This window comes from Lissotriton helveticus, chromosome 12 (genome assembly GCF_964261635.1).
Source record: "Lissotriton helveticus chromosome 12, aLisHel1.1, whole genome shotgun sequence".
In the NCBI taxonomy this organism is placed as follows: Eukaryota; Metazoa; Chordata; class Amphibia; order Caudata; family Salamandridae; genus Lissotriton; species Lissotriton helveticus.
This window is the reverse complement of record NC_136073.1, coordinates 852589871-852614335: the sequence shown is the minus strand read 5'-3', so window position 1 is coordinate 852614335 and position 24465 is coordinate 852589871. Positions and strand designations below refer to the sequence as shown.

The window sequence follows — 24465 nt, the reverse complement described above, 5'->3', positions numbered from 1 at the left end:
GTGGTTGATCCATGTCTCACCGAAACGCAGCGTTGACTGCTCTGTAGTTTTCTTAGTTTTTACAAGTATTTTGTTTTGTGTTGAATATGATATAATCATCATTTTGTGCTCAATATTATCAAATTGCAATTTTAACTTGGTTGTTAACTGTGTAAAATTTTCTGTATACATTTTTTTAAAATTATGAATAAAATCTGAATTATTTTATATGTTGTTCCTGTTTTGAATGTTCCGTTTTGATTATGTCAATTGTCGATTGTAAAGAATCTAGCGGTCCGTCTGGATCAAGACCTGACACTCAAGCAACATGTTAACTATATCTCAGGTATATGCTTTCATACCATCAGCCTACTGCGCAAGGTCTTTCCTCTTCTGCCTGATTCGGTGAGGAGAACCTTAGTTCAGGCACTTGTTCTAAGCAGGATTGATTATTGCAACGGTCTACTGCTTTCTGCCAATGAAGGGGTGTTGGCCAAACTTCAAGTCATCCAGAATACTGCAGCTCGTTTGGTCCTTAATGCCCCTCCTAGAACTGCCTCCAAACCCCTTCTTGACCAACTTCATTGGCTTTCAGTCCGGCAGAGAACGAAATTTAAAACATGCTGCCTGATTCATAAGTGCTTAAATGGACAAGGGCCTGCCTATTTGGAAAATAAATTTGTTCCATACACCCCCACTCGATCTCTTAGGTCCAGTAATAATCTTCTTTTTCTGGTGCCACGGGCCAAGAAAGCCAGACATGGGAGCAAGGCACTTTCCATAGCAGGACCTACTCTATGGAACAAACTCCCTCTGTCACTTAAACAATGCACGGACCATTTAAAATTTCGGAAACAATTAAAAACCTTACTGTTTAAAAATGAAATTTAGCTCCCACCCCCATCTATCTTCTGGTGTTCTTCAGGTGTCAAAGCGCAGAGATACTCCACTGTGAGTTGATTCCAGCGCTATACAAACCTATAAATAAATAAATAAATAAATACCATTGCAACTGGTGTCAGAATAATCGCTGTATAAGTACCAATATTGAGTAGCACTACATTACACAACACATGATCCACATATAATTTGAGGCAGGGATCTTTTTAATTTTGACGCTTGCTTACCTTTTCCCTACTTCAGTTAATAGAGTGCCTCCTCCTTTTTTCCATCAATATGGAATGAGACATAATCCTTCAATAAGCGGCATGTGTTACTGAGGATCGCTCTTTTGCAAGATAGAAGCCCCCTCGCTCAATGCTCTCTGTAATGGCGTACCAGTAGCCGATACTGTGTATCTGTGTTAGGAAAACTGGAATTCCCACGGTACAGCGAAGCGCGGCCAGTGTCTTGTCCTCGAGTAAGTTCACTTATTTTGACTATAACTTTAGGGAAGTTTACCTTGAAAAAACTATGGGGGTGATTTGGGGTTTGGTGGAAATCGGCTGGGCTCTTGCTCCCTCAAGCTCATAGCTCCCCCACCTGATTTAGAAGTAGGGTCACAGCTGTGGAGTCTCAACAAACTGCCACCAAAAACTTCTAACCTGGTTGCCATCTACAAGGGGGACACCAGTTCTGTGTTCTAGAAGGCTGGCCCTAATAAGAAACTACTTATGGTACATGTTGCTCTTTATAAGATAACAGAACCTGACTCAGGGTGGGAGAGATGATAAGCCAGGGCTGCAAAGTAAAAGTGGCCATCATTAGCAAATCTGATAGCTAAAACAGTGGCCAACATTTGAAGTTGTAAAGACAGGTGGAATAGGTGTGTACAAGGTAAGGAAGACTGCAATCATCTGTGCCCACTGCAGGCAATGTTTGTGGTATTATCAGATAAATCAATCGTAAAAACTGACCCGCGAGACCATAAAACAGGTCCACAAAGAGCCAGAAAACTGGGCCATAAACACTGACCTGCCACACTCGCCCTTCTGTCACTGCCCGATTGCCCTAAAGGGGAGTCTGGCCCTGAACACAACATAACATAAAATCACATGTCACCAGGAGTCTAAGACAATCTGTCTTGTGCCATCCAGAGAGACGCAATGGGTGAAGCTCTGTAATGAGATAACAGGATAGCTTGGGGAGAAACACGGGGGAGGAAACACGCGCGCCAGCCCGATGCAGTTAAAACCTTACAGGAGTCGTGCCCTTTGTACCAGCTTTATGCCACTTGAGTATGTGTATTACTGCGTTGCCTTGACGACCGCAAGCTTCCATTTGTCTGCTATTTGTCTTCAGGACTTTAGTACACCACTTAGCTGCAACCCCTGCTCATCCATCGCCCACCCCCCTCCGGGAGCAGAGCATTGTCAATCCCGCATTTACCTGCAGTGCTTTGTCCTAAGCGAAGTAAGAGGACACCGGGTAATTTAGCATAATTGTCATGTAATCCGGAACAACACGTGCATGCTTATTAACAGATGACTCTGCATGTTTTCCGCATTGCCAGGCCATTTAAAGGCGTGAAATCCATCTGCTTTTGAAAACGTGCCCAGGGTTTACCACTCCTGGTAATCCGAGACGGAGTAAAACCTGGACGCCTTTCAGTCCTAGACAGGATTTCGTGACCAGTACAAGATTACCAGTTCCCTGTACATGGACCATAGTCATACACTGCGGTAGGGTAAACAATAAGGGATAAAGCCCGTGTGTACTGTTTCTCCAACACTAGAGCCTGATTTTGAATTTGGCTGATGGGAAACTGTCACAAATGTGCATTATATCCTATGGCACTTATAATACAGTGGACAAGATACCCGTCACGTTTGTGGCCGAGTAGCCATTCTGTCTACCATAGTTTGGGATGCAGCTTGTCCTTCTGGCAAAGAGATCTGTGTCAACCACCATTTTGTTTCCAATAAATAACCCATCCTTCAGAGTGCTGATGACAATGATATATTGGGGATGATGATGATAGTGTGAAGAATGTCATGCTTAGGAAACTGTGTCATCAATCAAGGTGATTGTAAATATGTGGTATGGGAAATATGAACAGTGTTTTGTTTTTCTTATCAGCCCTGATGACGTCCTTTGTTGGACGAAACGCGTTGGCTGAATTTATTAGGAACTTCTGTTGATGAACTGCTACAAGCTTGTCAATTAATATTGATGAACTGTCATAATCGTTGTGTAAACACTATCCTAAAGTGACGTGCAATAAATTGTCGATCTGTGGAATCAAGGAAATCTGTCTTCTTGATTGAATCAGTTGGGAACAAATTTGCATTTGCAAATACTGATTGCTGAATACGGCACTCCCTTGATTGTGGTATTTTTCATCCTCCAGAGTGTTTCATAAGATTATAACTGCAGTCCAACTCAATGACCAAATACTGGCAGTGTTGCCTCTGCCCGCTAGATTAGGGGTCTTCAAACTGGTCGGTGGGCCACCATAGGGGGGGGCCTCTAGTGATCCCGGGGGCACCAGGCCCTGGTTAAAAGAATCATTTTGCTGATAACAGTGTTTTGCTTTCAGCTGAAAACAATGAGCAGCAGTAAGACGCTCTGTAATGGGCCATCACAACATCTTTTGTCATACCCTAGCTGGCAGAAGGTGTCAGAAGGGAAGGGACTTCAAATATTGTTCAAAACCCACATCCCTATTTCTAATAATCACACCGTGGATACTTTAACACGTTATTAAGGCCTGCCTGACCAGAATAGCATGTTTGGCAGTTATGTGTCTGGTTATATTTTTAAAAAGGAAACAGAACTTAACTGCAATGTTTAATAAAAACCTAGACACATTTAAACCTAGCCAATTTAATAGAATTGTGATTTTTTTTAAGGGGGGTGCTCAATTATTTTTATTCACTGGGGGCACGGCATTAAAACATTTGAAGACCACTTCCCCAGAAGGAAAGATGAGGACATTACCCTTTTCCTGACATGAGCCCCTGCAGGAGTTCTGTTTGACCTCAGCGAGGAAGAAGGCAGAAACGCCCTTGCTCTGAGTGGTTGTCTGCCTAACACATCAAACTAATCTCCTTGTTGATTGGCTGCTTGCTTCCCAGTTCCCCTGGACTGAATACCCACTGAGCCTCTGTGCTCTGTACTTTGTGGAGATAATGCTGAAGTCCTTGGCGGGCCATAAACGGTGCATCCTGGATATTAGTTCAGTGTGCTCCACATTCACTCGCTGGTGGGTCCAGCCAGGAAGATCTTCTGCCTGGTCCCTGAGCTCCAGTGTCTGTTGAACCACTTAACCGCTGCGGCAATTCCGACACGGTGCAGACGTTTAGCGGAGCGGGCGGGGCCGCGTCGGCCAACGGACGTGCACTGCACTACGGAAGCAGTGCTCGCGACGGCCGTTGGCTGACGAACGCAGAAAAGGGGTTAAGATAAGTGTTTGTTTACTGACCAGAAGCAGCCCTAACCTGAAGAGAACACCAGCTTCACATCAGGACCAACCTGCCAGCACCTGAGGCTGTAGAGCTGCCGTGGAAACATCAAGGTCAATGGTGCTATGAGAACATTGTGGCGACACACCTTTTTACCCGCTAGCCTCTCCCCCACACCTGCATGACCAGCTGGCTAATAAGACAAGATAAGGTGACACCAGCAGTGGACTGATTAGAGCAGAGAGCTGGAAATATGACTAACAGGACCTCAAATCATTACTGCTTAACAACTACTTCAACTCGCTCTGTCATGTGCCCGAGTTAGGCCCAATAGGAATTAGTATAACTCTTGCATGCACACAAAGCCTTTTTCTTAAAGTTGCCTTCTCTTTGCCACATTAATGTCTGACACCATCCCTTGTGACGCTTGGATTGTTTTCGCAGAAAGACCGGCCTTGGTGACACAGAACACTTAGTGAGAATCCTATCACACTGCCTTGACATTGGGTGCAAGGCCTCTCATGTGCGTAATAGAACATGTGCTTTTTATTACATCCATATGGCGACACAGCTATCTGTAGAACACAAACAATGGTTGCCCAATTACAATCTCAGCCCGAGGCAAGGATTCTATTTCCTGTATAAGACCTTTTGTTTCGTTTCATAATCAGAGGAGACAATGCTGCTGATCTAGAGGGGTCCCTGCATGCTGAAGCTTTCGCCTAGCAGCTCATTGATATAGCCGAGAGAGGTGTCCAGTTCGTGACCAAGACAGGATCATACACTCTTACCCACCAGGTAAAGGGGTTAGATCATCCAGACGGGTTTTTTTTTGGGCAGACCATACATTCACACCCTAGACACATGGGTTAGCATCGTAGGGGTAAGTTCAATCGTTATCATCATTTATATATAGGCATATATAATTTGCCTCAACAAGATGGTGGAATTCTTTGATTTTTCCTCTGTGTTGACACTCATAATAACCTTTATCTGCTTCTATTAATCATCAAAGCCCCTATGTTCCATACAATAATCACTCTGGTTAAATAAATATTGAAAACAGCTCTTTGTGTATTCTTTGTATATTTCTCTGAGCAGAAAAAAGCACGAGTGACTGAGCTAAAGTTGAAGGCTGGCACCATTGTTCCGGAGGGAATAGAGTTGTCATGTTCAGTGGTGGCCAGAACTGTTCGTTCCCTGTTCAGGTTTTGGGGGCTAATGGGGGCACTGAGAGACAGCTGCTCCAAGGGGCAACATATCCTACGGGGGATCATGGAATTAGTCTGGCACCATCCTAAGTTTGTGTCATCTGCAAATGCGCAGTTACTACTGATTGGTGGAAACTACGCGATAGCTCCCAATCTGATCTACTTTTCCTCAAGAGCTCACCTCACTGACAGAATCATTTGATGCGATTGCTTGACCCGTTCAACTTTCAAAACTGTTGTTAATACCACTATCTTATAATGTTGTATTGTTCTATACCCACCGGATATACCATGGTAACTCACACGAGGCCTCACATTTAGTTCTTTTGAATTTGTTCCCACAACCTGTAAAGCGTTCTAATACCTTCGGGTCTAGCTAGCGCTATATAAAACTCACAAATAAATAAATAATGGCAGTAAAGGCAAATATGTATGTTTGCCTGAGGTGCCCCACTACCCTTGCACTGGTACTATCTATTGCTTACCAAAGCACACGCCTTTGCCATCTCATCCTAACATGATAGCACATAGGTGTCTTACACGCTCGTTTTATCTACATGTCCGCAAACCCCTGGGTAGCAGAAAGCTGCTGGGATCTCAAACCCCTGGCCTCCTTTGTGTAGCAGGTTAGGTTTCAAGGAAGGTTGGCTGCTGCCATCCAGGGTCTTGTTGAGGCCAAAGCTGGCATGGCGAGGTGGCACTTGTCTGCAGAAGAATGTCTGCGAGCAATGGTCTGGTATTCATAAGACTCTCATAGCCAGGGTCCCGTCTGATGGAAAATTCGCCATCTTGTCTCGAGCTCTTCCTGTCTCTTATGTTCATTTTACATCCTTAAGGACATCTGTTAGAATGTATTATGTTTACGGGTTATATAATGTTAGGTGGGTTTCATATAGCTTCACGCTCACCCCAAAGGGGGTATCTAGGCGCTAAGGACTTCTTTAAAAAGGAGATGCAGGCTACAGATCGCCCAAAACCTAGAAAAGAAAGGAAGGGGAGAGATCAAATGAGCCAAGTTTTTAGCAGATTCCTGAACTTAGGGAAGTTAGTTGTAGAATGTATCTTCAGAGGAAGGGTGTACCAGTGGTGGAAAAGGAGCACCACCTGGCCTGGAAAGATTGACACTTGTTGATACCACCCAAAGCTAATATGTTCAGCAGCTCCTGAAACTTTTACTGCCAGGGAGTTGGGCGGATGGGAGTTAATCGGGCCAGGCGGTAAAAAGGGTGGAACTCAATAAACCCACGCAAACATGCTAACATTGTTGACCAATGAGATGGAGACTTCGGTTCTACTCAGGTATGGACTGTCCTAATATTTTGCGAATTAGAGTGCAAAATCACATTTATGGAAGAAAGTTTCCAAAAAGAGGGGATAGTTGGTGCTAAATTTTAACTTAAATTCTAAAGAAAGTTAAAATGTTTTTGTAGGAGAGGTTCAGTCCATGACTGAGAAATCGCCGGTGCCTGATAATAATTGAGATTCATACAGCTGTCTTACTCTTCCAGAGAATTTTTATGCTGAAGTGGGATGAAGAAAAATGTAAATGAGGCAACAACAGGCCAATGGATGCAGAGGACTGGCTAAAAGCCCCTATATATTTTTTTTACAGCAGTGCAGTAATGCAGTCTAATTAAGAGGCGCACTCTCGCTGATGATACAGATAGAGAACCTCCCAAAATACTTGTACGCCCAACAAAATACCACTGCACTTCAATAATTTGTGTGTTCATTTTATTAGGTATTAGGGCATAATGTAGCACAGCCACCGACATGTTTCGACCTCCTAGATCTTGATCAGCCTGACCGAGGCCTAGGAGGTCGAAACGCTTTGGTATCTGTTCTGCATTATTATGCCCTAATAAAATGAACACACAAATTCCTGAATTGCGGTGATATATATATATATATATATATATAAAATCCCCCGGCTAACAGACCTAAAAACACTAACTGATCGCAATTTTTTTTTAATATCCATGCAATAAAATAAACCACTTTAATTTTCTATCAATCTGTTTTATAGGAATAACTATGTATCTTAGAACGTTGTGATAATTAGACAACAAAGCTAGAGAACATGTTGTATAAATTGCTTTCACCAGTATCATATTACCCAGAAATTCATATTTGCATTCCATTCAAATTAGTCCACACTGCCCAGATGCAGAATTGGTTCCTCCACCGTTGCATAGGTAAAGCAGTCCTAAACGTGTGCTTTAGTTTTCAGACCCCATCTACCGGGCTTTCGCCCTCATTCCATTTCAAATTAAATTACAATGCTTTCAACTACAAACTTCTTTATTTCACATTAACAACTCACAGACAGAGAAATACAAATAAAAATAAGTGTGCAAAGTGCATAGTCATTCATACAGTTTGAGCACAATGTATAAAACAGGGGAGGTGAATATGGGTCCCTATGCAAGTAAGAGCAGGAGGTTGTTTCACAGGTATAGACGCGGACAGGGAAACGCAGGCCGATTAGAAATACCATGCAGGCACCTCAAGTCTCCATGCCAGACTCCGAGGGTAATCACTGCCCTTGGAAATGAGTTCCATTTGCCTCCATTCTGCACATACATCTTAAATGGTCGTCCAGAAAATCTGGCATGGCTGGGGCCCACCTGGACCTACTTTGTACACCTCTGCTTTAAATGCATTTCACACAAAGCAATCATTACTTTTATGTTAAAACATTCAATGTTGGCCGGAAGCCCTCAAATCTCACTCCTGTCAACACTGGCATAATGACATTTCTAAATATGCCTCAACCTAGAGCCTTGTTTGGGAGAGCCAGGGGTAGCAGGGGGGACCCTTACCTGGCAGCTTGCAAATCCTCTGGCTGATAGGCAAACCCTGTGTTTTAATCAGTCTCAACACACATCTTTTAGAAGTAAAACATAACTTTTACTTTTGGTAGTTTTTCTAGCTTGTTGTTTGTGTCTGTTATCAATCACTCCATATTACCATGCTGCTAGCTCCAGTTTTAAGTGTTCTGTAAACACACAAGAGCCCATCCTTGAGGCCAAAGGTGACATGATGTCACTTCCTGTGATTTCATCAGGCCTCAAGGGGCATGTGCACTCAGGTCCTCTAACCATGTGGTTTCTGTGATACAACACCAAACACAGACAACCACTGTACCAAAGATGTTTAGAGCAAGCAGGAATATAGACCGAAGAATTAAGGTAGGGAACTGCACTGACCCCCCTGGCACCAGAACTAAGAAACCGACGCCACCCGGGAATTAAGCGCCTACACGACATATAGAGGTACCGGATTAAGGAAGAACTTCTTTTATTAATCATAAAACTATTCCATCCAGATGCTGATGTATGAGCAAACCTCTACTACACTCTGGAAGGCTGGAGGTTTAAAAGTATCTAGTAGCTCAATAATCCAAATGAATTCCTGAATTTAAATTGTATAAATGTAGTTTTTAGGACAATATGACTTTTAATTGCTAAGAATATGAATTTGTGAGATGTAGATTTTATATGATGAACTGTGGTTTATAGATCAATGGTCTGAATAAACTTTGTTTTTGACTTGACTTGACTCTACTACACTCTGCAGAATTCATACAGCGGCACAGTAAAGGATAAAACGAAGTGGGTGGAGCGCCAAGAGGCAGACATATGGGCACACTGCCCCTGGGATCTCATTGTAATTGGATGTGAGAATGGGGTGTTCGGTTATTCGTATCACAAATGTGTTTGTTTTTTAAAATAACAAGAACAATGCTACATTAAGGCCACTCTAGGTTGCTGTCTTATCACACTTTAACAAGCGGCCACAAGAGGGCCTCCGATTGAAACAAATGGACTCGAAATTGGACTTGTTGCTAGTTGTCGTTTTACCTGGGGCTCAGAATACCTTTGCAGATCAGCAGATAAGCATTCTAGCACATTTTAAGGGATCTGACAGAACTGAAAAAAAGTTGACGAGCTGCATTTTATCTTAGGATGACCCTTATTGCCAAGTTTTACTTGAATTAGATAAAAGTACAATTTGCTTTATTTGTATTTTTCTTGCTCCACGTAAGTTTGCCATTCTAAAGATGTTTTCCTGATGACATCATAGGTGTAGCCTCATCTCCTTCTCCACTCTATACACTGTGAATATCACCGTCTCCAGCTATGGATTAACGCAGCGGCCAGTGGCGTAACATCGGCAACCGCAGCCCCGCAGTGCGGTAGGTGGGGGGCAAGCTCCTGGGGCCCACGAAGCACAGTACTCTGGCCAGAGAGCTCCTAGTTGAGTCTGGAGGGGAGCCCTCCATGTGCCTTGCAGGGGGAGCCCTCAAGTCTCGTTACGCCAGTGCACAGTGCCTAGAAGAGTCTACGATTGCGATGTTATCTGAGAAACCAACATAAAAAGCTTATAAACAGATGAGAACTTCAAAATACATACTACTCAAAAGACGGATGAACTTGGCAAAACATGTCATCAGTATTATACAAGATATGCCCCACTGCCTGTCTGCTTTAAATCAGTTGCCCAGCTGCTGTTTGCACAGTGCTGCCACCTGGTGGCAGAAATGAGTATTGTGTGTGCCTAGATGCCTTCTCTGTTGGTGGCCAATCACTCCTGCGCCCTCTCAGTAGCTCATGCTCTCCTGTGTGCTATTAGTTGCTCTGCTACTGCTTAAATGCCAAGACCTGGGTCCTGTGCTGCTGTGCCATACAAATCAAGGTGCATCCCACTGACAAGGGCCAAATGGGCTGGTATTGTCCTGCAGTTGCTTGTTTTGCCATCCAGATGGCGCCTGGCCTGGCAGTTTGAGCTGGACAGTTCCTATTGGAGCAGGCCCAAGCCTGATTTGCATGACGGAGATTCTAGTCTGGAATGACACAGTGAGCAAAAACAGTGGACTGGAATGCGGCTAAGATAGATTAATTTGAGCAGGGTCTTCCTTTCTCCCTTTGTCACACTTTTCCTATCTTTTTCTTGTTCCTTCTTTTTCCATTTTTTCTCCCAGTCTCTCTCTCTTGCTGTGGCTAAAAGTCTGATGACGACATACTAGTCCCAGTCCCCAAAATGACTACCGCGCCCTCCAATTACAACCACCTTCACCGGTTGCGCCAGTGGATTCCTGGCAGACCTGAGCTCCGCGACTGCCAGTCCTGGATGTTCCGTCGTCCTCACCTAGGGAGGTTCTGTCAGTTCTCATCGTTTCCGCCTTTCTGCACAAGCCCTCTCTGCGTGTGATGGCCTGGAGAGTGCTGGATCGGCCAATAGGGGGCGGGCTCGGGGTTGATGCGCACTAGTAGACGCAGCCAAGTATTTAAAATGTCTCATCTACAGAACACCAGACCTTTCCTTATCCCACCTGCTCCCGTTGGAGGCCGCAGGCTTAGATTCCCTCCGCAAGCTGCCTTAGGCTGCCCGTTCACTAGGTAATAACGTTTAATGGCATTCGAGGCCACACGGATGGTTACTCCTGAAATTATACATCACCCCCACAAACAAAGTGGTTCATCCAATCTCATCCCCAAACCGGTTTGGGCCCTCCCCAAAACGCCATCCTTGGCCACTGGTTATGGGGATTGCTTTCCCTCTACTCTTTAATTACAGTTTCAATTTTCATACTTTGACAAAATGCTGAAAAACACTATCTTGTGGCCTTTCTGTTATATGTTTCCTCACTCTAAAATACCCTATATAATATCTACCCTTGCTCTCTCACAGAATCCCTTTCAAAGTTCACACATGGGGGGCACTCAAGCATCAGTGGGCATTCATTGCATGTGGCACCTGGTGCCAGCCATGCTCGTCTGTTAACCTTGTGCCATGGAAGGCAAAGCTGCCTCCCACTTTAGGTATGAGCAGGGGAGTGCCCAGCTACTACAAGAAGCAAGGCATGGACCCTCTGGATTTTGACTGCCGGTGGGGCAGGGCTCACAGGTCACACACAGAGCTGCAGCAAACATGTCCTCACACAGTCTCTCACACAGCAGGAAAATGTGTCCCCTCAAGTCACTGTTCATCCGAGGACTCCAGTACTAGCTTGCTGGGGTCCTTCCATGTCACAGGGGCCACCGTGCGGCCAGCGATGGGGTCATCGTGGCTGAGCCCTTCCAGGTCGGGGTGTCCTTTGGAACCCAGGACTGCCTGAGTCACGTTGATGTGAGTCTGGTCTGCCTCGTCTTCGCTGGACAGCGGGCGGCTAGAGAAGTACTTGCGGACCCCCTCTAGACTGCTATGCCAGGTTTCTCCAGCGTATTCTGTCCACCGCTGCATCTGTGCTTCCTTCTGGACCTCATCTGTTTCCACTTCCGGGGCATGGAAGATCCGAGAAGCGGTGTCGTCATTGAGTGACCTGGAGAATACTACAGCAGAAGAGAAAAGGGTGTTAAATCTATAGCGCCATCGTTAGTGATCTTCATCCAAGACCTTTAGGTCTACACATATGCTCAATCTGAATCCAGAAATCCCAGCCTAGGCCACACTAGGCTAGATGAGCGCTAGTGCAAAACCCACATTATACTCCAGAGGGCTCCTCACACAGCTGGGGTTCCCGCATGGCCAGTATTATATCGATGTGGCCGGTATGTTTATCATGAAACAAGTAGAAAAAATGGAAGAATTAGAAAAAAATGTTTTTTTTTAAAAATAATTAAAAACTCGAATCAGCAAGTAAAACTCACTCAAGTAGTGTACTTTGGAGCTGTGCAAAGTATTTCCAAAAGATTAATATAGCAAATTGAGGTGGAAATGTCATGTTTAAAAATAACAGAGATATACCGGTTATTTATTACCACTTCTAGTCTGATTACATTCTCTCAAGAAAACACCGGTGAATGCTGGTCCTGTGATTTGGTGATGTGTTTTGGTGCCCTGCCACTCTTTTCTTTTGGCATCAAATTAATTAAAAAATGTCATTCTTACTATCTCTTTAAAATTCTATATCTTTTCTTGGTAGCTTGAGTGGTGCTGATGATGATTCTATTTTATCCAAAAACAAATTGTTCCATTTATTACTTGCCGTTTCTTTTCAACAGATCACTTTCAAATCATTCAAAACTTGAGGTATTGTAATTGTTCTCATCATAGATTGGATAGGGCTTTTATGTCCTTTACCAGTAATAAGAATAACAATCAATTATGTTTGGTACCTCTTACCACCTTTTTAAATAACAGAAGTAAGAAAATTTTATAACGGATGGCATTTTTTCACAGACATTAAAAACACCCTGAACATGCTGTCTACCCCAGGCCATTGTTTCCCTTTAACATTCAGTTTCATATTGTAATTGCTTTGAATGTATCTATTTACATTTTTGGTTGATCACTTAACTAGTATAGCACTGAATCCTGGGTTTCCCCCTTTATTTTTCCCTCTCTCTCCTCCCCGTTTCCTTTTCCACACTTAACATTTAAATTTTTTTTTTTTTTTAAGTGGGCTTTTTATGCATTTATTCAATATCCGTTAGTAGTATCTCTTTATTATTGTTTAACTTGTTTTTCAAGCTTTATTGTTATATGATATTCTCTACTATTACAGTGAAATGTTTGTCATATTCCTCTGTTCCTAGTTTTAACAAGCCTTTTTGAAACAAAAGAATCAGAGGCGAGTTTTGCACAAATAATTGTATGTCAGGACTGGAGGCTCCGATTACACTTCTCATTTCTTTACTGGAAAATGTCTCAGCAGCCAATAGCATTACAGAAAAAACAAATACTATAATACCCATGAACACACAGGGTATCACATGGTAGACCATAGAGAGTAACCAATATATAAGCTGCAGATGAAAATACAACATCCTCTTTCTTTGCTGCTCCACAGCCAGTTAAGTGCCTATCAGTTTCAATATTCCATGGCTTTATTACATTGTTAAAACTTTGATTGTTCATGTATAGCATGTTTTGGTACTCGTGCTCCGTTTTCCTTACTACTTTGTAGCCACTGTTGTATAATTCATTGTTACATTGTTGCAAGTTATGGCATTTGTAATTGACGCTGTGTAGTGATTCCGTTTCGCTTTCACAGTTACCTTCTATTTAGAGCGAGTGAGTTTTACCGCGAGACGCAGTTGATTTCATCTTTGCTTCTTAAGCAGTTGTCTTCAGGAGCATTCTCCTCCCGGACCGGGCTCTTGCTGTGCCCACGTCTTGTCCTTGTGGAGCGGGAGATTGTGGGAGTGGAGACGCGCGTCCTGCTGGATGCATAGTCTTTTTTCTGGTTCTATGGGCGCCCGTTCCGCGCATGCGTGGTGGCCATTTAACTCGTTTTTGTCATGCATACGGAATCACGGGTTTAAACGAGCACGGAAGCAGCGCTTGAATTGCTCTATTTCCCATATTTGCCCGTGCCAGGCTCCCAGCGAAGACCTGTTTATTTTGGTAGATTGGGGCTGATAATTTGTTGCACAGGCGTTGCCTAGAGTGGATTTTGGCAAGTCCTCCGTCCACATTTTATTCAATTTACACACAGTTTCTTTCTCTCTGTTTCTTCTTCTGTGTGTTGGCTTGCCTGGGGCTTTATCCACTCCCCCTTATTTCTTTGCTGTTGCAAGTATTAGCAGTCTTTGTCTGCGCAATTTAGCCCTTCATGTGTGTTACGGGCAGTCCTCCTGGGGAAATTGTGTGTCACTGTAGCGTGACAATATGTCTGACTTTTATTTTGAGGAGGACTACGTCGATGAAGAACCCTCGGGGTCCATGGAACAAGAGTTTGTTGAAGCTTTGGATGCTGGAGTACAACACTCCATTAATAAGGCTCTGGTCATGGCCATTGAGCCACTCAAGTGTCACCTTTATTCTTACTCCTTTCAGCAGAGCTGGCTTCCCGGTTCTGGCAGTCGTCCCTCAGCCAGTGGGAAGGGGGTCTAAGAATCCCCATGCGGCCGATTTTGTCAGGCTGACCACAGCCATGGCTAAAAACTATGGTATGTCTTCTAAGAAAGCGACTATTTCAGAGTCAACTCAAGGAGAAGATAAGGTACTTCCTCAGACCCGGATTCTGAGCAGGAAGAGTCCCCTAGGCCTACTAAGAAAAGGAGAAAAGAGCGTTATGTAGACGCGCCACCTCACCCTAAATTACTCACCTTTGAACCAACGGAAATAGTTCACCCTAATTCCTCCGCTTAGCTTCCGCCTCCTGAGGTCGCTCTCTATGTTCAATCCCACATTAGGTAGGGATTTGATATGTATGTTAGAGCAAGTCTTCGTTCGGAATGTCCTTGTCCAGACTTGGCGGATAAGGTGGCAGAAACGCCGGAGGTGGATCCCTTCATGCTCACCTATCTTAAAATATATTCTAAAGACCCTAAAAAGGGTATAGATAGAGCATGGAGGTCTTGTCAGGTTAAACTCATAGATTTAACGGGTCCCCTCAGAAAGATTCTGGAGCTGGGTTTTCGTGCCAAGGAATCTTCGATGGCGATTGACCCAGAAGAACTGATTGGATCAGTGCAAAGGACCATCTGTCAGTTAGGGAACGCGTATTGCGCTATGTCTAGTGAGCGCCGTAGTTCCATTCTTCTGAAGCTCGACCCTGAGTTGGCAGAGCTTTCATCTTCTGAGTCTGGTCCTTTGGCTCAGGGTCTCCTCTTCGGTCAACCTTTTCTTAAGGAGCTGACCAAGTTTGTCACCACCTTTAGTGGCCTTGACAAGGCGCAGGGGTCTCTCAAAAGAGCTTTCCGCACAGTTTTTTGGCAGGGACGGACAATATCGTGGGCGATCGTTCGGTTGTGGGTTCCATCAAGGCGCCCCGCGTGACCAATTCCAATCGCAACGTGGAAGATACCAGGAGTCCATTTATAACAATTCCTCCTCCTTCGGTCCAACCCGTTGAGCCAAGAACAGGTTCAGGAAAGGCAGATATGGCGGTAACCAGGGAGGACAACAGGATGCCGCAACTTCATGTGAGATTGATTCCGTATTAGGAAGTGATGTTGGGATGCAGGATACAGTTTTTCCTCCACAATTGCCAAAAGATCTCGCAAGATGCATGGATCTTGGACACAGTGCAGGGGTACAAGATCCAGTTTTACAATTCCCCCAATCAGGTTTTGTTTCCACATCCAATGTATTTTTCCCATCAAGATCAGATCTTCATTTCCAACTAAACAGACTCTCTCCTTCAGAAAGGGGCCATAGTGCTCTCGACTCGTCACCCCGAGGCTTCATCAGCAGCATCTTCCTAGTACAGACGAAGGGGGGTTGATCCAGGCTAGTTTTAAATCTAAAGGATTTCAATGGATGGATAGTATATCGGCACTTCAAGATGAAGGGGATTCATCTTCTACGCGACCTCCTTCATGAAGGGGACTGGATGGTCCATCCGGACCTAAAATATGCGTATCTGTCTGTGACTATTCACGAACCTATTCGATGCTTTCTCCCGTTTCAATTGCAGGGAGTTTGGTACGAGTCCAAGGTCCTTCCCTTCGGCCTCTTGTCAGCACCTTGGTGCTTCGCGAAACTTCTGAGGCCTGTAGTAGAATCATTGAGAGCACGGGGTGTTCGTCTGATTATTTACTTGGACGACATTCTCATCATGGCTCGTTGTCCTCTTCTTGTGATGAGCCATCTAGAATGGACAATAGATATTTTGCAGTGTCTTGGTTTTCGTGTGAATCCACAGAAATCGGTCTTAGTTCCATCTCAATCGATCGAGTTCCTGGGTTTTCTGATCAACCCCCTTCACTATCGGGAGCTCCAATGGCTCAAGATTCGACATCTCCAGAAAGGCCTCGGTTACTTAGATCAGATTCCTCTTTCAGAGGAGGCGGTTTGGAAATGTTGTGGTGGCTGGACCACATGGAGTCCTGGAATGGTCAAACCTTCTTCAGATCTACTCCGGAAGTAGTGACAGAATCCAATGCCAGTTGGTGGTGTTTGGGAGTCCGCTGTGGTCAGGTATCCACAGGTGGCCGTTGGTCACAGGAGGAATTGAGTTTACACATCTATTGCTTGGAACTTCTGGCGGGCTCCTTTGCCATTCGCTGTCTCTCCTCCCGCAAGACAAACTGTTGCATTCTGCTTCGCATGGACAATGTGTCAGCAGTACGCTATGTGATCCAGTTGGGGGGGGGGGGGCAAAGTCCAGGATTCTAGCGGAAATTACCAAGGATTTTTGGCACTTTTGCCTTCAGAACAAGATATCACTGGTAGCGGAATATCTTCCAGGCTGCAACAATGAGATTGCCGACTGGCACTCTCGACACCAAAGGGATTTCAGCGATTGGAGACTCCATCCACGGGTTTTCCAGTCGCTCAATCGCCTTTGGGGACCCTGCCAGATAGACCTGTTTGCTTCACGCCTCAACAGGCAAGTTCCAGCATTTTACAGCTGGCGTCCGGATCTGGAGGCTCTGGCCATGGATGTGTTTCTTCAGGACTGGCCGTCGGCTCTATGTTATGCCTTCCAGCTGTTTGTGATGATTCCCAGGGTTCTGGCACGAACCAAACATTAAAAGTCCGAATTGATTCTGATCACTCTACTATGGAGAGCACAGGCATGGTTCCCAGTGCGTCTGGAGATGCTTTGTGCAGTGCCGCTCCTCCTTCCACAGTGGTGGAATCTGTAGCTGGACCCTCGGAAATCCCCTCATCCTTTGATAGAATCAGGGCAACTCCTTCTGGTGGCATGTTGGGTTTCAGGGACAGATGGAAGATCCCAGGCCTTTCGTGAGACGCTAACATATTTATCAGCGAGGCTTGGTCATCCAACACACACAAACGATATTCTTCAGCTTGGAAATGATAGTGTTGTTGGTGTGCTCAACGGGAAGTGGATCCCACTACAGCAGATGTCTACTTTATTGTAAACTTTCTTGCTTCCATTGCATATTCCGGCCTTGCCTATAGAACGGTGAATAACTTTTGGTCTACCATCTCAGCTGGTCACGTGTTAGTGGATGGCAAACCGGTAGCATCCTTTGATATGCAAACTGCTCAGAGGTATACGGTTGGCCAAACCCCCTTGTCCCAAATATTCAGAGTTATGGGATGTGTCATCTGTTTTGGGATTCTTGGTCCTCCAATAAGTATCTGTCATGGAAGCAGCTTTCTGCAAAACTGACTATGCTGCTCTGTCTAGTGACCTGCAAACGGGTTTCAGATATCCGTGCTCTAGATCTGAATTTGTTTCCTAATAAAACAGGGGGACATCAATGAAATATGCCTTAAATGTTTTCTGGAGTAACCCTTCCCTAGCATAATAGTTACAATTACTGTTACACACAATTGATGGGTGGCACAGTTTCTACTATTTTGCTAACACAATAAGTGTCTCATTTCTTTTCCAGTGTTCTTGATGATAACAACATGTTTTCAATGGGCTCCTAATTGCCTCTGTAAGGCTCATAAGTGTTTTTGCCAATACAGACCAATACTGCCATCCTGTCCAAATAATATAGAGCTTTTTGATAGCATTATTAAAAATACACCTTGAATTGAACCATTTGGAGCAATTTGTAAATAAAATAGTTCATAAGCGGTACCCGACTCACTCAATATGATGGGCAGTTGTTTGGGGCTCTAAGAATTAGGTACAATTATGCCTCTGTTCATTTTCAACCTGATTGCGCAAACACACAAAATACCAAAGTGACGAATAACCCATTCAGAGAACGCCCACGAATGAATGATTGCTGAACAATTGCATTTACATAGAAATTAATCGATCAGTGACCAATGACAGACTTTATTCTACAGAGCAATCAAAGACTTGACAAAAGAACCAATCAATCAAAGAGGCACTGATAAAAATAGGACTCTTATCTCTGCAGCCAATGGGTTGAACAGGCTGTCCATTAGGAGGCTTGGCACCAGTAAGTGACCAATGAGAAACGTTTTAACACAGACCAAAAACAAGAGGCTCTTCTTAAGAGGGAGCAATGAAATACTTGATACTAAATACACGGATTTGTCTCTGGAGACTTCCCAATCTTATAACTAAGCCTGTCCACCCGCCAGTGAGTCTACTGTGCTAACAAGGACAGACTTACCTCTCACTGGCAGAAAGTCGCCATCCCCGGCAGCTTTACTCTTAGCGAAAGGGCTGATGGTGGGAAATATGATCAAACCGAAGGAGAGAAGCAACACCTAAAACCAAAATCAATCGTATGATGAACAATAAAACACTGAAAGAGAGAGGATGAAACATAGAAAGAGAGAAAGTGATTGAACAATAGGGTGAGAAAGAGAGAATGGAGAGGGAGGGAGTGGGAGTGAGTTGGAGAGGTGGAATCAGTCAAAGAGGGAGCTAAAGAGATATAGAAGGGCAGGGGAAGGGCATAGAGAAAAGGTAAGGAATACATTGATGGAAGGGGGGCTTAAGAGAGAATGTGCATGTTTGGGAGGGTGAGAGAGAAAGAGGGACAAAGAAAATAGAGAAAAGGGGTGTTTAGAGAGCCCTTGAGAGAGTGAAGGTGAGAGATTGTGAGAATAAGAGAGAGAAGGCGCAAGAGATGAAGTGAGGGATTAGGGAAGAGAGACATAAAGAAAGAGGCAGAGGGAGGAAGAACAGTGAGAGAAAGATGAAAGCAAAAATAGAGGGTGTTGGTTAGAGAGATGATAGTGAGAGTAAAATAGATAAGAGATAGCAAGAAAGAGAGACAGACAAAAACAAGCACACAGAAAGATGAAGAGAGAAAGTGAACCGATGGACAGACCGAGACAAAAATAGAGAGTGGGTAAACTGAGAAGCTGTAGGAATGGACGGGAGAGGGTGCAAAGCAGAGTTAGAGAGTGGAAAGGAAGAGAAAAAGACAGAGAAAGATTGTGTTTGTGCGTGTGTATAATACGAAGAATCTTGAAATATATGTATAAAAACATGTCTCCAAGTTTCTTATTCCAGTCTAGGAGTGTCATCACTAGTCAACCGTAATTTGAAAATGGCGTAGCTACTTTACTAAAATAAGTTATTAGAGTCAATTAGTAACAAAATAATGTTAAGGAATATATATATATATATATATATATATATATATATATATATATATATATATATATATATATATATATATATGTGCAAGATCATCTCCAACGTTTTTGCCTTTACCCTTCACTTTTTGCTAAATTAGTTTTGCACACTATACCACTACTAAGTAGTACTAAAGTGCTTGTGCTCCCTCCTCAAAACATGGGGTGGAATTGGCTTATACCCAATTGGCACACTTAATTTACTGGTAAGTCCCTAGTAGAGTGGTACCACATGTGCCTGCAAATTAAATGCAACTAGTGGGCCTGCAGCACTGATTGTGCCACCCACTTAAGTAGCCCTTCTAAACACATCTCAGGCCTGCCATTGCAGCCTGTGTGAGCAGTTTTAAACTGCCATTTCGACCTGGCAAATTAAACCTTTTGGCAGGTCCAAGCTTTCCTATTTAATACATATGTGTCGGATGTATGTTGTTACAACGCATGCTTTTACCACGCATGCCTTTACCACGCAGGTTTTACTACGCAAGTCGTTACAGCGACTTGCGTTGGGGGGTGCTGGATAGTGGAATAGTTTAATTTACTATTCCAACTCCAGTCCCCGGGGATAGTAGGGAAGGTTTTGGATAGTAAATTAAACTATTCCCTATCCTACAGCACCCCCTAGCGCAAGTCGTTGTAATGACTTGGGTTGTAATACCTGCGTGGTAAAGGTACTGCGTTGTAAAAGTTGCGTGGTAAAGGATGTTCCCCTATGTGGTCACCCCTGAGGAAGGCCCTGAACAGCCCAGAGGGCAGGGTGCAGTGTATTTAAAAGGTAGGACATATACGTTTAAGTTTTGCATGTCCTAGTAGTTAAACACTCCTTAATTCGTTTTTCACTGCTGCAAGGCCTACCTCCCCCATAGGATAACAGTGGAGTTACCTTATTACATTTAATAAGCCTACATCTTTAAAATGGCACATCTTCGATTTTACGGATTGGATTTTTGTTTTTTGGGTTTTTAAGTATTTATTTAATTTTACAATTCTTTTTTCTAAATCGGAGTGGAATTTTTCTTGTGTTGTGTTTTTATTTTCTTGCTGTTTGAAGTGCTGCATAAATAATTTACACATTGCCTCTAAGTGAAGCCTGACTGCTCTGTGCCAAGTTACTATAGGGTTGAGCGCAGGTTAACTTGGGGTTTGCTTGAGACTTCACCCTGACAAGGATTGCGGATGATTCTCGAGTAGGGTTTCATCCCCTCAACCAGCACAGAGAGCGATAGAGCAATTCCAAAAAATCAGACTTTATGGGAGAAAGAAAGAGGGACATAGGGAACAGAATAAGAGAGATGGAAACACAGGTAAGGGAGAGCAATGCTTTGGGAAGAATCCAGAAGTGACACAGAGAGAGGGGGACAGGGAAATAACCTATAGATGGACCAGAAGCAAACAGAGACAGTAGAAGGTGGGCAGAAGCAGGCAGAGACGTCAGAAGGTAGGCAGAGTCTGAACACTCACCGCAATGCACGTGCTAGTCTGAGCCACTTTGTTAGCGGAATAGCCAATGAGGGCCTGAAGCTTCCGCAGCTGCTCCATCAAAGATCTGTAAGGGGATCCAACAAGTGAGACAAACCAGAGACTTGCAATTCCATCTTTACCTTTCCCAATACCCTCCTTCAATATCCAAGCTAGGTGTTTCTACCTTTACCTGGCTCCCCATCCCCATTCACCCGGCACAAACTGGGAATTTTAGTCCCAGCTTGATACCTACCCCATTCCTGCATTGTCAACCAAGTATCACACTTACCGATCTTAACTGTCCCAGGAACTTTATATCACACTCATGTATCAAGGCATTTTAACCCAACCTCATGCTGCCCCACCATACACAATCCATATGACAAACCAATTATGTGTTATGGAGTTTTAACCCCATCCCAACACTCTGTTCTCAAGTAAAGGACTAACAAAACCCCACCACATTATACGTTTGAACAACAAAAGCAGAATGAAAGGGTGCCAAGGTGGACACGGTGACCAGGTCATGCTCTGACCTAGCCCCTGTAGATATGATACTGCATAATATAATATCCCCAGAATGCAGGTATTCAAGATCTAACTGCATCTGTGAGCTTTTTTGGAACATTTACAAGCACTGTACTTTGTGAAAGTTGTGTGGTTTTGTCAACTTTTGAAGAATCAAAGGGAAGAAGAACATTCAATCAAAAACTAGAAGTTTTATTTCAATGTAAAACCTAATGCTATAGGATTTTATTATTGATTCATTAAAAACAACTCACAACATTCACCTAGTCTCATGCACAGAACCTTTGTAACTTCACACACTCTTCTCAATGCTGCAGCCTCCAACTGTTGTTCAGAGGAGAAGACCACAGCCTGTGGTATTAACACACAGGCCGTGTGTCTCACATCTTTGCTTCCCCTCATACAATTATAAGCCAGGGATCTTACGTGTTCTGCTTCTCCAAATGCAACACTTTTCTGTGCAGCTCATGGTTCTGCGATGAACAGGCTGACATCCTGAAGAAGGACAGAGGAGGATCAATGTGCCGCCACAGAAATACATCTTCACCATTGTCTTATATTTTTTTATAACAAGTCATATAAGAAAAGGGGGGGGAAACGGCACTGCTAGTCCACAAAAAATTCACGGCTAGCAAAAGACAAGCATCATTATAAATACTATGCACAAAAAGGCAAAGATAGCGGACAGGAGAATACTGCTACCACAAGATAAAGAGTTGGTTTTTGCACCTGGCATGCAGTAGTCGTAACAACAGCAGCAGCACTGGAAGAAGCGCTAGTTGGAATTGAAGTAGCAATGCACCAGCAGAGAAGTAGTAATGGTAGTAGCTGCAAAAGATGTAACGACCGCAACAGCAGTAGTAGTATAATTAGTAATATAAGCAATGGAGGATTTAGCACCACTAGTAGCCTTAGTAGTAGTAATGTACTCATTTTAATAATAGTAGTGGAGGTAAAAGTAGTAGTAATGTCAATCACAGATTAGAGCACTCTGTGGCCATTTTCTAAAGTATATTAGGCATGCACTGTGAACAAAGGGTCTACATTGAAAGAAAACCACAGTAAATGCCTAATAAGAAAGGACAACGTTTATGTGTCAGGAAACAACAAACCCAGTCTGTGAAAGGACACGAGTTGGGGAAGACCCGGATAGGCGTTAGACTAAGGCTATCCCTGCAGAGGATCGGTCCAACCACTGGTCCCACAGAGGGAACCTCTAAGGACTTACCGACTCTCCAAGCCGTCGATATATTCCTTTTTCTTCTTGCGGCTTTCCTGCGCTGACTGCTTATTCCGGATCTTTCTGCGGATCTTCTTCAGGATTCGCTCCTCGTACTGTCAAACAAAGAGCCCATTTGAAATGAGGACAAAGTAACCCCATGCAAAATAATTTTTCTGTAATTCATACTCATCATCCCTAGTATGGTTCTAAGAACTCCATAAAATGTATCTTTCGGACCCAAGAGCCAGGGTGGATTCTTGGAATATATAAAAAACACTGAGGGAACTTCAGGCGCTTACAACAGCTAGAGTAGGTCAAAGCAAGAGGCATGGGGCTACCAAGGAGAAGGGGTGTTGAAAGTCAGAGAAATGAATGGGCTTGTGGTTCTAGTTGACTGTCACTTTTGTTTCCCAATATTGTTATATGTCTGAGAGACAAAGTCTGCAAAAGCAACACTCAGAAGACACTGAGATGAAAGAGATGCACAAGCGAGTGATCAGTGTGTTGACAACGGAATCTGCACAATGCTGGTTGATATCTGAGCTAGCAGCAACACTTTTATCCTTAGAAGAAGATGGTTTGTAACTCAATGGGAAGGTGAGAGTGGGCACTAAGACCTCCATCCTTGGCCTGCTCTGTACCTAGGAAGGTCTGGGAGGGGAGATCTTTGTCCTTCATCTGCTCTGTGCTTTGGAAAGTATGAGAGGGCACTATGCCCTTCATCCTTGAGGTACTTTGACTTTAGAAGGTACGAGTGTGCAGTAAGGCCTTCTTCCTTTACCTGCTCAGCACTTTGGAAATTATGAGTGGGCAGAAAGACCTTCCTTCTTGGTGGGCTTTGACTTTGGAAGGTATGAGGGTGCAGTAAGACCTTAATACATCACTCGTTAGTACCATGGAAGGTGTGAAGGGGCAGTGAGACCTTTATCCCTGGGCTCCTTTATACTTTGGGGCTATGAATGGGTGGTAATACCTTCATCTGTGGCCTGCTGTGCACTTTGGAGGGTATGCAAGGGCAGTAAGACCTTCATCCCTGGCCTGCTCTGTACTTTGGAAGTTTTGGGTGGGCAGTAAGACCTTCCTTCTTGGCCTGCTTTGACTTCAGACGGTATGAGGGGGCAGTAAGGAGTAGTTTCTGTCCTGTAACTCCAGTTCTGTAGTAGGGGTATCTCTGTTATAGTCATAATCTAGTGAATAGTCCCGCCCATGTGCGTGGACCCCGGAGCAATCAAAAATAATCTCTTAGAGTGTCGAAAAATGCAGAAATGCACAGACACTTAAGAGAAAATTTAAAGACAGATAATGCAGCCTAAAAAGGCTACACTGTCCAGTACTTCAACTAGAAATTCCACCAAAAAAAAACAAATCCACAAAACAGCAAAGTCCGTACAGATTTCCCTTGCTTAAACAGCAAAAACCCTCTGGAATGATAGAGAGGAGGACCTGGACAGACAAGCCCCATAGGCTGCCATTATGTGGCTCAGAAAAGGATACTGTGCCTTTAAGAGAACTTTCCAGAACTTCACAGTATCCCAGAATGCACTGCAGGTCCCAGTTACTTTCAGTTCTTTTTGAAGGCGTAACACGCCAGACCTGTAGCATTCCGTACATGAACATCTCTCTCCACAGGGGAGGAGGGCGGACGCTTATGACTATAACAGAGATACCCCTACTACAGAACTGGAGTTACAGGACAGAAACTACTCCTTCTGTAGTAGGGGATCTCTGTGTATAGTCATAATCTAGTGAATAGAATGGCAAGCCCATCCCCACACCAAGC

At 43.9% G+C, this 24465-nt stretch overlaps 1 protein-coding gene across 6 annotated transcripts in view; it reads right to left on the bottom strand.

Moving 5' to 3' along the window:
- Positions 1–7816: 7816 nt before the first annotated feature.
- Positions 7817–24465, bottom strand: part of CREB3L3 (cAMP responsive element binding protein 3 like 3) — a 448824-nt gene continuing 432175 nt past the window's right edge. For all 6 annotated transcript variants that reach the window (XM_078669267.1, XM_078669266.1, XM_078669265.1 and 3 more), the window contains 5 exons: positions 22692–22798; positions 21890–21958; positions 20936–21020; positions 18499–18595; positions 7817–11868 (listed from right to left, as the gene is read on the bottom strand). In XM_078669267.1, the coding sequence (XP_078525393.1) occupies positions 11516–11868; positions 18499–18595; positions 20936–21020; positions 21890–21958; positions 22692–22798 (711 nt within the window). In that variant the 3' untranslated portion in view covers positions 7817–11515. The remainder of the gene's footprint in view (positions 11869–18498; positions 18596–20935; positions 21021–21889; positions 21959–22691; positions 22799–24465) is intronic.